Genomic DNA, 12,998 nt, shown 5'->3' on the forward strand with positions numbered 1-12,998 from the left:
TGCCGAAGTGAAGGGGGAGTTTGTTGGGATTACGATCCCTTCGGATGGGATGGTCGGATGTCGGAGATGAATGCCGACGAGCCCGGTTTCGGTTTCGGATCCGGATGCTGAAGACCCCGGCTTCGGTGCCGGATGACGAATGTACCCGGAGAGCGATCCGGATGCAGGGACATATCCGTGAATATGTTCCCTATGGGCCCCTGAGGCTATAGTTGTAAATAGCCCCAAAGTCATATATGTATAAATATGACTTAGGGCAAACAGTTTTGGTGTTGCTAATCATTTTTCTGTTTTTCCACTCAAGAGGAGTGAAGAGGGAGCAACCGTGAGAGAGAGAGAGAGAGATAGAGCGTGAGAGAGGAAGAGGACGACGCCTCTTTGTATTTCCGCCTCCTGTGGCGAGGACAGCGAGCTCAAGGTCGTCGCCTTGCAGCTCGCCATTGTATACTTCTCTGTATAGTGTTGGTTTGGAGTCTTGTACTCCCGTGGTTTTTCCCGTCTAGGGTTTTCCACGTTAATCCCTGTGTGTTCGCGTTTTGTTTCTCTTTGTGGTTCCTATTTTCTGCTCCATTGATTTGCGCTTACTCGGTTGTGGCCGAGTGGTGAAGGTGAATCTAAGAGTCGATTCCCAACAGGATGGTGTGGTTTGACATGTGTGTGGAGGAAACTTTGGCACAAGTTTGGTAGAATGTTCAACTATGGACACGTTGACACTACCAATATTGTGGAAAGACATTGGCAGTTTATCAAGTATACTGCCTTGAGGGGAAGAATAAACCGATCAATTACCGACCTTCTGCATGTCTTAATTGGGGACAGTGAAACTGGCACTTGCATAGGAGGAACGATAATAGAGTGGTACAAGAAACGACAAGAAATATGTGAGAGTGATCAGTTTGCACCCCGTGCGAATTGTAGGGATCAAAGGTCCCGACTTAAAGAAGTGGAGAGAATATTGGAAAGGTATGTCGACAATACTTCCACAATTGAAATTGTCGACGAGGCCCGATATTGTTTTAGAATCTTGAGCATGACGACTCCCACTCTATGGTATAATGTCTCACTCCAATGCTCATATTGTGATTGCCAAGACATTGTGAGTAAATGTAAGCATTTACTCGGTATCCGAATGATTATTAAGAGGCATATGCCACATTTATGTGGCTCATTGCCTTTTATAGATCACGTGACCCAAATGCGAATGGACCATAATACAGAAATAGAAGTGGAGGCAGAGGTAGAGCAAGTAGAGGAGACAAACCCCACAACATTCGAGATTGAATCATTCAAGTCCAAAATACAAACGTTTGTGAAAGCACTTCAATGTCTCGAGCAAGGATTAGGAACCTTCGATCGTGCAACTATTGTCGAAGGTATACAAACATTGGAAGATGTGGCTAAGAAGGTGTATCACGTTGGTGCACCAAAATCAACCAATGAAGAAGATGGTAGATCAATAAGTCGTAACCAACAAATCGGTGCCAAAAGAAGTCCAATAATAAACATCTCGCAAGAACTTATTGGCAGCTCCCCAAACACTTCCAAATCCCACTCCGGAAAACTACAAAGAGGTGCTAGTCGGGCTAGGAGGAGATTGCCATTGGTTGACCATGAGAAGGTTCGGAGTTTGCGTTGCGATGGCTTAACCTTGACTTCAAGGGACTCAAATGTTACATGCTGTAAAAATTGTGGTTGCATCTAGCAATGGGCCCGGTTCGGTTTAGTTTCGGTGCCTTGAAACCAAACCAAACCAAACCAAACCCTTTATATAAAACAAAAACCAAACCAAACCGTTTATAAACATTCGAACATTTAAACCAAACCATTTAAAAAAAAAGGTAAACTAAACCATTTAAACCAAAACCGTTTAGGGAAAAGTTAAAACCAAATCGAACCATTTAATAAAAAGTTTAAACCTAACCACATTTAAGCCAAGCTAATTAAAAAATTAAATAAATAAAAATATACAAAATTAAATAAGCATTTATGTTTAAATTAATAAATAAGATTAATTGAGCCATTAGATTAAATAAACAATTAAGTTAAGTGAATTAAACCAATGAAAAACATTAATTAAATCATTAAATTACATAAACATTTAATGGATAGAAAAAGATAGCCCAAAAACCTATAAACCTATAAACCAAACCTATAAACCCTATTTTGAAAACCAAACCAAACTGAAACCGAACCGTTTATTATTAATTAAAACCAAACAAAACCATTTAATTATTTTGGAACTTATAAACCTTTAAACCATGGTTTAACTGTTCGGTTCGGTTAAAGCCGAAACCGGGCCCATTGCTAGTTGCATCTTGCAATCATCCCAACATGAGCCATAATCTTAATATGTAATGTGTATATTCATATTTCATTTTAGGGTTGTCAACATTTGACATTTTAATATTTTATGTAAGACTTGTTATTTGAATCTTTAGGTTTTTTTGAGAAATTTTATGATCAGTTTCATGGCAAATATTTGTTGTACACTTACAATTTTGTGGAGTTTTTGATGTTTGTTGCTACAGAGTCGGGCTCCTTCTTACTAATGTGGTCTAACAGCGGCGGGGCTCCTTCTGACAGAGTCGGGCTCCCTCTTGCAGAGGCTGTCTGACAGCGGGGCTCCTTTTGATAGAGTTGGCCGAGCTCCCTTTCGCAGAGTCGGGCTCCTTATGACAGACGTTGTCAGCTTTTTATCCATCTTGGACGGTGGAGATCGAACGCGCCATCAGCAGTGCGACCTGCACCGTCCCTCTCCGCGATTCCCTCACTTGCCCTCTTTAATATTTGGTAGCAGTTAGTCACATACATACATACATTATACATACATACATACATACATACATACATTATACATACATACATACATACATACATTATACATACATACATACATACATACATGAATGACATGACATAGTTTCTTCCTGCATCCCATCCCATCCCCATCTTCTTCTTCTTCTTCTTCTTCTTCTTCGGAACAGGAGGAGATGATTTCTCCTGCACATTTCCATAGCTTGCTGCCCATCTCCTCTCCTCCTTCTTCTTCATCGTCTTCTTCATCGTCTTCTTCTTCTTCTTCTTCTTCCCTTGCCCTTGCTCATGGCAACTCCAATGGATCCCTCTGCCTCCCTCGCCTCCGAGCTCTCGCCGAACCATCCTTTCATCTCTCGCTCTCATCCCCGTCCTCCTCCTCCCCTGCATCGTCTTCAGGTTCTGCCTCCGTTTCCTCTGCGAGGGAGCGCAGGAAGCAGAAGAATGAGCGCAGGGAGCAACGGAAGGCGGAGGAAGGATCGTCTTGGAAGGAGGTCATTGATGAGCGCCTAACAGAGAAGAAGAAGGGAGGATCACCGAAGCCAGGGTTGCAGTACGAGCTGGACATGACGAGCAGGCTGACCACCAGAGGTATGCAGTGGTGGATGGTCCTCGTTTCTGCCAGATTTGAGCTCGAAATGGCCGATTCCATAACTAAAGCCCTCAAGCTCGAGTTTCCCGAGAACGAATTTGAGGTACCCGAGATCAAATGTCATGTCTATACATAAATGATTCCCGGTTCTTCTTTCCTTCCCCCCCTCCGTCCATTCTTGTCTTAGTTTTTCTTTTCCTACATCTTCTTTTCATCTTTTTCACCATCTTCGTAGTGTTTTCTCTGGCCTGCAAATGCCAAAGACACGAAATGTTCTCAAAAAGTGTCATTACTTACTTTTGGAGCTCAATTCATATGGAGGGCAGCATTAAATGATTGAATATCTAGCGTAGAGAACAGAATCAGTGCTGATACACGAATCTCACATTTTATTTGGCATTACTGATGTTAGTCAGGATGCCATAGCATCTGTCCATGCGATGCAGGAAGTAGTCGATAAGCTCTACAAGCTTATTTATAGATAGAACCTGTGTGAAATGTAGATTTACATGCATTTGTAAAAACATATTTCTATTCAGGTTTTTGATATGCCAAATTTTATGTGTATGCGAACAAAACTTTTAGGAGTAATCTCTTCAAATTCTTGTGATCTCTAGCATCTAGATCACATAGATATGCACATAGCATAAATACAAATACTTTGGATATCATTAATGATAATTGTGTTTCCATTCTGTTTGATTTTCGTCATTCTTTTCTAGGTTTTTGTGCCAGTTGTTCCGTCAAAGAGAAAAATGAAGGATGGTAGCATTTCTCCATCTACAAAGGTGCTTCATTCAGGTTGCGTGTTCCTTCGTACTGTAATGTCTAGAAGAGTACACGATATCGTCAAAAAAGTTCCAAGGTGCAGGGGTTTTTTTGGGAAAAAAGTTGGATACCTGTAAGTTTCTGGTCCCCATTAAAATTTCTGATTGCATTTGAACAATCAGAAACAGGTTCAGCTGGATTAGGGCCATTGTTTTTTTGCCTGCACTAAAAATTAGATAAGATCTTATGTTATTATAATATTGTTTCACGTTGGACAAAGAACAAAGAAATGGTCAAATTAAAGAATACAAATGATAACATCCATACAATAAAAAAAGCAATGAGTGCAAATGTAACTTCAGGGTAGCCATTTATGTCAGATGGAAAAACCTCTTATAACTTGGGAGATAACGAAATTGTGAACTTGAAAAAGGTCAAATGCTAAAGGAGTGTCAACACAGTGAATAGTACCAATATCCTATACTTGAAGTGTAACAGCAAGAAAATTTTGTGAGCTCTGCCCCACCATTTATTTGATCAAATTGTAATCGGCCAAATGGTAAAAGGACCTGTGATGATCTATAGTGAGTGGCAAGATTGCATATTGAACCAATCTCTAAGTTGTAGACAGTTCTGGTGTGGGCTTGAGCAATATTTGGTGCTGACATGAAAGACGAACTGTGAGAACATTTTATCAGCCCCACCTCACTGTTGACTCTATTACATTGAAGTTTTATGTTGATAACCAGGCTAGCCAGCCATACCACCCCCACTTAAACTTAAAAGTATCAAGTCAGTTTTTTATAGAGAGCAATCAAGCTTTACATGATAGAAGAGGTAAGTATCACTTACCTCTTGATACTACCATTGTGCTTTCTTAGCTCATCCTTTTTAATGAGACTAGGGGTTCCTATGAACATAGGACTATTAAAATTTTGGAATTTAGCTATAAGTCTGGAGATCCCATGGCCAGATTTGTGAGGTGGCAATGAAGGGGAAGTTGAATAAGCTTTACATGATAGAAGAGCTAAGTATCACTTATCTCTTGATTCTACCATTGCCCTTTCTTAGCACATCCTTTCTAATGAGACCAGGGGTTCCCATGAATATAAGAGTATTAAAATGTTGGAATTTAGCTATTAGTCTGAAGATTCCATGGCTAGATTTGTGCGGTGGCAATGAAGGGGAAGTTGAATAAGCTTTACATAATAGAGATCTAAGTATCACTTACTTCGTGATACTACCATTGCCCTTTCTTAGCGCATCGTTTTTAATGAGACCAGGGGTTCCCATGAACATAGGAGTATTAAAATGTTGGAATTAGCTATAAGTCTGGAGATCCCATGGCCAGATTTATGAGGTGGCAATGAAGGGGAAGTTGAATATATTACATGAGAAAGATCTTCAAGAATTACAATTCATTGGATTGCGCATATTTAGGAAGTCACTGGATTAATTTTGCAAGTCATTTTTTTTATAGAGAGCTATCAAACCTTATATAATAGAAGACCTAAGTATCACTTACCTCTTGTACACTACCATTGCCCTTGGCACATCCTTTTTAATGAGTCCAGGGGTTCCCATGAACATAGGAATATTAAAATGTTGGAATCTACCTATAAGTTGGGAGATCCGGGGTCAGATTGTTAGTCGGCAATGAAGGGAAGATTGAATATATTCCTCGAGAAAGGAGATCTTCAGGCATTACAATTCACTGGACTATGCACATTTAGGAACTTTGTAGAGTTAGTAAAAGAGAAATAAAAAACTGTATTGACCCATAAGTCATTTGGTATGATGGCATAAGATTGACTATTACATGCCTGCAGGGCTAGCATCCGCAATGATATGTCATTGCATTATATGACAGTGGTGAGCTGGACTAAATGCCCAAAGAAATGATCAGAGAGACTAATAGTGTCATGGGGTTCAAATAAGACTTTTACTCTTTAATTTTTGTCTTTGGTCTGTATATATTGATGAGATACATTAGTAAATTACAGGATGAAAGGCGAACTCCATAAGTGTCACAATCAAGTTTTAGGAAATGGAGATGATGAGGCTCATAATCAAAACCTCGGACTCTCTAATGAGACTGCCAATCAAACCTTGGGAAAACCGAGGCCATCATCTTTCACAAATTTAAGTGGGTGTTTAAGAAAGATTGTGATCACTTAGGCTGCTGATAAGTGGAGACACCGTATCTTCTTTTGTAAATCTACTAGCAGGCAGTGCTATTTTTCTATGAAACAAGCAGCATGAATCAGGTTACGCGAGCATATGCAACCCGTTAAATAGTGAAGGCAATATCTGAAGCTCTCTTCTAGGAGCCACGATGTCTTCCACTAATTTGGGTCCGAAACCTTAGCCTATGCTTGGTCATTAATGCTACATAGAGACCTCATAGTCTGATGATTTCCTTATTTGCAGCAAACCTTAAATTCAATGCAGGATCCTTGAAACTGAGGTACTGTTATATCCATGTTATTGGAGGCTCTCTACTAGACTCTACAAGCACTTCATATGAACCTCTTCGACATGATTATGTTTGATTCTTAGAGTCTGTCAGCAAGAGTAACAGAGTAGAAGACCTTGTTTGCAAATGTGATCGGGGACTTGGTTGGATCGACAAATATCATTTATGGAATCAATTTGAGGATATACTTATGATACATTCTACTATTTTGCCTTCTGTTGAAGCATTGAACTGACACATGTATGCTTTGCAATTTTTCATGTATTGTTTTGCTGTCAGTGAACAGGTAACAATGCCAACTCCCATCCCTCCTGAGGATATGGAGGGGATGCTCAAAAAAGTTAGAGAGGAAGAAGAGGACTTTGAGAGGTTAAAGAATATAGCCAAGCAAGAGAGAGAGATGATGCGGGCTGCAAAAGAAGCGGAAAAAGCTAAGGAGGCACATGTTGCAGTTGCCACTGTTGGCTCAAATGTACGAATTCGTAATGGACCTTATGTGAACTTTGAGGGTTTCATCAGTGATCTAACCGATGATAAAAAGGTGCATTTCCTTAATCACTTTCTCTGTAGCTTAATTTTCACATCTTTAAAGTGAAGTTTTATATGCTACCTGTTTCATGCTATGCCACATTAATTTTTGGTATTATTAAGCATCAGTTCCTGAGGCTCTGATCATCGAAAGCTCACATAATAGATCTTGACATTATGTTTCAAAGCTAGTAATCAATTAGTAGACATCGGTATAGATTCTTTTTTTATGCTGGATGTTCTTCGATGTCCTGTGTTGCATCTGTCACCTGGTGAAACATGATAACCCTGATGCTTGTGTGTCTTATTTCCTTTTTGTTAGAAAATCACATCATGTTCTATTTTCACATCCAGAGAAGATACAGTTGCATCTCTAATTTCTCATATGAATCATTTGAACAACACGCAATTTATAGTAGCCCTTACTATTGTGTGTGACTCATTTGTTATGTATTTGTTTACAGGTTGAAGTTTCATTTTCAGCATTTGGTGACATTCAAAAGGTGTCTCTGACTTTAGAAGATCTAGAGCTTACCTCTTCATAGACAAACTTGCAGCAGCTCACAGGAAAAATTCTTGAGGCAAGATTGAGCCTTTGTAAATTATACATAGGTATTAGAATGCCTAAAATGTAATGGTGGTGATTTTAGTTTGGTTTTGCAAGCATCATTGTTCTTGCTAAATACCAGTCTTCTTAGATGTCAATATAGAGCTTATCAACGGTACCACAACCATTGTAATCCAGTTAATTTCTGAGTTTGAGATGTTGAATGGATCTTTTTATGAACATATTGGAGAGGCATCTCAAACGCAATATTGGTTTTGGTTGAAAAAGACGCGTTTTGGAAGCGAAGAAGATTCCCACTCATGATTGAATTTTGTAATCCACAACTTCATCTTCGTATGGGTAATGTCTAAGCTTGTTTATGTAAAATTATTTTTGTTAAAATGATTGATAAACTAAAATATTGGAATGCTTGATCTAATACTTGGTATAGATACGATGGCAAGGCCCATATTTAAGCATTAGTATTAGTGATTATGTTCAGGTGATGAATTTAAAACATTGCTAAGATACATGGAAGTTCCAATTGTAAAATTTCATAGATCTACAAAAGAATGTGTTTAGACAATATAGGATAGCTTGAATATATGATGTAAGTGTTAATCATGTACATTGTTAAGGTATCGTGTGCATGCATTGTCATGAGTGTAAGCAAGGGTTTGTAAGATGGAAAGTGTTAATTGTTGAAAATACACAACTATCCTATCACGTGGGAGTAAAATATTTGATAATACAGGTGATGATTGTACCATTCAAGGTTGTGATGCAAAGTTTAATTTTAGCATTGGATATGTGTGTGCAATCCAACATCATGATAATTGATGTGTCAACTTAACATGAACAACTTCTTGTTGAGGCATGTGTGAGCCATATGGACATACAGGATATGTTCTTGTATGCAAAAGATTAGCCCAAATGAGACAAACTTGTAGTGGGGATCTCATATCCATCAAAGTTTTAAAAGACTAATGGTGACATTGACTATGAGCTGTAATTCATAGGTCTAGTGCATATGTTGCAAATTGTTTCTTATTTAGAGAAAGTGGGTTGGAATTGAAATATAGCATGTATTTTTATCTAGATCTTCCATTCTCTTACTAATCATTGTAGAATTACCTCAGTCAACCAACATTGTTTATTAAGCTTAGACTATTGTTCAATGAAATCAGACGCTATTGTAAGAATGATGTTCATCTTTACTCCAATAAAATTGTAGCCATTCATTGAAACATTTATTAGTAGAAATATGAAATCCTTTTTAACAAGTTGTGGAGCTATCATTTAGTAAATAATTATATATACATATATTTTTGATTATTACCACATGCATCCATCATTTCACAATGAGAGGGTATGTTGAAACAAAATTGAAGTACATGATGATTCCATAGACTCATAATCATGTTTGGGTATAGACCAATACCTATTATAAGTTGTTAGAAGTTATAATTAACTACTTATCATAAAGTGAGTAACTACTTAGTTAGTTACCAAATATAACCCCACACCACAAGTTATTATTAGTAAACAATTTTTATGCTAGTTGTAATTCAAAAATCCTACACTTCCTCATGGCTGGGAACCTGATTGTAGTATTCTCTACAATATGCTCTCCTCATCCTTGCATTTCCTACCTCTTATTATTAAGTAGTTGTAATACTAACTTGCTAGTTTTAATATATTAAGTTCCTTGTTGTTCCTCAGCTTCTACATGTTACTATCTTGTACCTTGTGTCACAATCCTTACATGATCATACATACATACTTAGTTTTCAAATATAACCCCACACCACCAGTTATGATTAGTAACAAGTTTTCATGTAAGTTGTAATTCAAAAAGCCTACCTCATGTTTTCCTCAACTTCCTCTGTAGCTATATAAAGATGAAGTTGGGGAACTTGATTGTAGTGTTCTGCTCTCCACATCCTTGCATCTCCTAGCTCTTATTATTAAGTAGTTGTACTACTAGATTTGTTGAGTGACAAGCTCAACATGGGCCGGATTGGCTGAAAAAGATGAGAACCGAATCGGATGAAGCTCGATTGGCTAGGACCAGATTGGCTAAAGATGCCAAGAGCTGGATTGGCAGGAAGCCAACGGCCAATATTCCTATTCATAGTAATAGTAGTAAATTTGGGAGTTAGTGTCAGACTCAGTTAATGAGCATTCATGCACTTGTCAGGCCTCTATCAGGGCTTGTATAAAAACTGCTCTGTGAGCACAGTTGTATGCACAAAGTTATTTTTTGTAATAGAGATCATTGCTTGCTCACTCTGTCTCTCCCACTCTACCTCTGTGTTTACCTAACTGCTTATTTTCGAATAACCAACTGTGTACTTTGTGCTCCGCATTGTTGGGAGACCGGTCCCTTTGGATGGGATCTAGATGAGAACCGAACGAGCCGGATCGGAGGAAGTCGGAGGAAGAAACAGGACCGGATGGATCCGGAAGGTATCCGACCGGATCTGATGTGAACCAGAAAATAAGGACATATTGGTAAATATGTTTCCTATGTGCCTGTTGAGGCTATACTTGTAAATAGCTCAAAAGTTATATGAGTATAAATATAACTAGGGCAATAATAGTTTTGTGTGAGTTTTCATTCTTATTATTGTACAGAGAGAGACAATGTGTGTGTGAGAGAGAGAGATACAGAAAGCTTTTCTGTTGTAACCGCTGGTTGGCAAAGATAGAGCTCGAGGTCATTGACTCTGAGTCTGATATTGTAGTACTTCTTCTCTATAGTGATCCTGTTCGAAGCCAATGAACTCTCGTGGTTTTGCCTCTCGAGGTTAATATCCTGGGTCGACTCATTACTATGTAAGTGCATTAATCTCCTATTCTATTTATTTGTTTCTTCCATCGTCGTGAGGTTGTAACTCGGTTGTGGCCGGGAGCGATTCTTATCAAACTGGTATTAGAGCTTGTGTTATAAGCTTCAACAGAAGAAAGAAAATGGAAGGGTCAGTGGCATGTTCAAGCGCATTGGGTCTAACTACGCAATGTGGAAGTCGAAGATGAGGGACATGCTAGTGGTTAAAGATCTTTGGTTGCTGGTATAATTTGGAGACAAAAGACTAGACAAGATCAATGCCGCAACCTGGGAAGTAATGCATATGAAGATGATGACATACATAAGATGCTTCATCAACATGTGCCTGTACAATAACTTTAATGAAGAGAACAACGCCAATGAGCTCTAGGAGATGATTGGCACAATGTTGGAGAACAAGAATGTCGTAAATCGAGTCTCAGTATTTCGGAAGATAGTGAGGCTCAGATATCAAGATGAATCCAACATGGTAGAGCATATGAATTCTTTCCGGGGTTTAATAAACCAAACGACCTCACTAGAAGTCCCTTTGGCCGACGAGGTACATGCACTATTGCTACTCGGATCCCTTCCGGATAGTTGGGAGACACTAATTGTCACGTTGGGCAACGCCAGACCGGAAGGAAAGAACTTATCCCTAGCGAGAGTGAAGTAAAGTTTGCTAAACAAAGAAACTCTTCGGAAGGACAAGGAGTCTAGAACCAACCCGAAAGCCTTAGTCATAGAAGACGACACAAACCGGGGAAGAGGTCGAAACAGAAGTCCTCAGAATTGGGACAAGTCGGGGACGAGGTTGAAGTCAAGGGGGAAGCCTACCTGTTTCTATTGCGGAAAACCGGGCCATTTCCAAAAGAATTGCCGACACTTTTGGAAAGCAAAAGGGGGAGTCGACGGTCCGGAACCGAAGAAGATTTTGGAGAGAAGAGGAACGTCAACAATCACGACAAGTGAAGAGGAATTGTTGCTAATTACCAAAGAGAGTGAGCTGCACCTTGTCAACGATGAATCAACTTGGGTGGTCGACTCCGGAGCGTCGTTCCATCTAACCCCAGACCGGAAGTGCTTCATGTCTTATAGAGCCAAAGATCACGGTTTTATAAGGATGGGGAATGAAGGAGCATGCCAAATTGTTGGCATAGGAGATGTGTGGTTGACAACGTCAACCGGGTGCAAGTTGGTGTTGAAAGATGTCTAACACATTCCGAAGGTTCAACTAAACCTGATATCAGCCGGTCGGCTAGATGATGAAGGCTACACGGGTAGCATCTAGAATGACACAATGAAGTTTCGCAAAGGAAGCCTGATCGTGACCCGAGCACGGAAGATCAACACGTTATATATGATGCATGCCCGGATATGCCGGGAGGAAGTGAACGTGGCATTCGACGTTGCCGGTGAGCTGTGGCACAAGAGGTTGTGGTACATGAGCCAGAAAGGAATGAGAAGACTTGCCGAAGACAACCTCATTCCGGAGGTGAAAAATGTGCAGCTTGAGAAGTGCATTGATTGCTTGGATGACAAGCTAAACCCTAAACCCTAAACCTCTTTCCGGTCGAGGGCACCGATGAGACGGAAGGCACCACTTGAACTCGTGCATACCAACGTATGCTCCGTGGACACGACCTCACATGCCGGATCGCAGTACTTCGTGACATTGACAGGTGACCACAACTAGAAGCTATGGGTATTCACACTAAAGACAAAGGACCAGGTATTATCCGTCTTCAAGGAGTTCCATGCAAGAGTAGAAAGAGAAACTGGCCGGAAGTTGAAGGTGGTTCGAGCGGATAATGGAGACGAATATCGGGGGCAGTTCGAGGAGTATTGCCGGTCGAAGGGAATCCGGCTCCAATTCACCGTGCCAAAGACACCAGAGCTGAATGGACTTGCCGAGGGAATGAGCCAGATCGTAATGGAGAGAGTACAGAGTATGCTTGCACATGCGAAGTTGTCTAAGATGTTCTGGGCTGAAGCGTTGATGATAACGACGTGCGTGATAAACAGATCACCCTCAGCACCCTTGGACGGAGACACACCACTGAGTAAAAATGTATCTTATCGGCATTTAAAAGTCTTTGGCTATCTCGCCTACATACACATAGCAAAGGATAAACAGGGAAAACTGGACCTGAAAACTCGGCCATGTATATTCCTTGGATACAGTAATGATGAATTCGATTACCGACTATGGGGCCTAGCTGAAAAGTAATCCGGGGTCAGGACATAGTCTTTATGGAAGACAAGACCATCGTCGACTGGGAATTGGAGAAGAAGATAGTGTTCTTCGGGTCAACTGATAGAGATCAGTTGGAAGATGCAAGGATCTATCCGGTCGGAAGCTGGATGTAAGCCGAAGACCATGTTGAACCGGCCGGATTCGAACAAAGAGCCGAATTGACCGAAGAAGGATCCGACACCGGAA

The 12,998-nt window shown here is 40.1% G+C and overlaps 1 protein-coding gene across 1 annotated transcript; it reads left to right on the forward strand.

Moving 5' to 3' along the window:
* Window positions 1-2,944: 2,944 nt before the first annotated feature.
* On the forward strand, window positions 2,945-7,961 carry PTAC13 (plastid transcriptionally active 13). The gene is made up of 4 exons (XM_087331174.1): window positions 2,945-3,509; window positions 4,129-4,307; window positions 6,930-7,191; window positions 7,643-7,961. The coding sequence occupies exons 1-4, from the start codon at window positions 2,991-2,993 to the stop codon at window positions 7,721-7,723; spliced, it is 1,041 nt and encodes a 346-aa protein (XP_087187300.1). The 5' UTR covers window positions 2,945-2,990; the 3' UTR covers window positions 7,724-7,961.
* Window positions 7,962-12,998: the final 5,037 nt, after the last annotated feature.

Source organism: Azolla caroliniana, unplaced genomic scaffold (assembly GCF_043228905.1).
Source record: "Azolla caroliniana isolate FFs.n. ecotype wild unplaced genomic scaffold, voAzoCaro1.0.p SCAF_15, whole genome shotgun sequence".
Classification (NCBI taxonomy): domain Eukaryota; kingdom Viridiplantae; phylum Streptophyta; class Polypodiopsida; order Salviniales; family Salviniaceae; genus Azolla; species Azolla caroliniana.

Excerpts from the sequence above, each read along its gene's own strand:
- PTAC13 (XM_087331174.1), top strand. The coding sequence starts at position 2,991 with ATGATTTCTCCTGCACATTTCCATAGCTTGCTGCCCATCTCCTCTCCT. Across the intron at positions 4,308-6,929 it reads GGGAAAAAAGTTGGATACCT|TGAACAGGTAACAATGCCAA; the intron begins GTAAGTTTCTGG and ends TTTTGCTGTCAG. Across the intron at positions 7,192-7,642 it reads ATCTAACCGATGATAAAAAG|GTTGAAGTTTCATTTTCAGC; the intron begins GTGCATTTCCTT and ends ATTTGTTTACAG.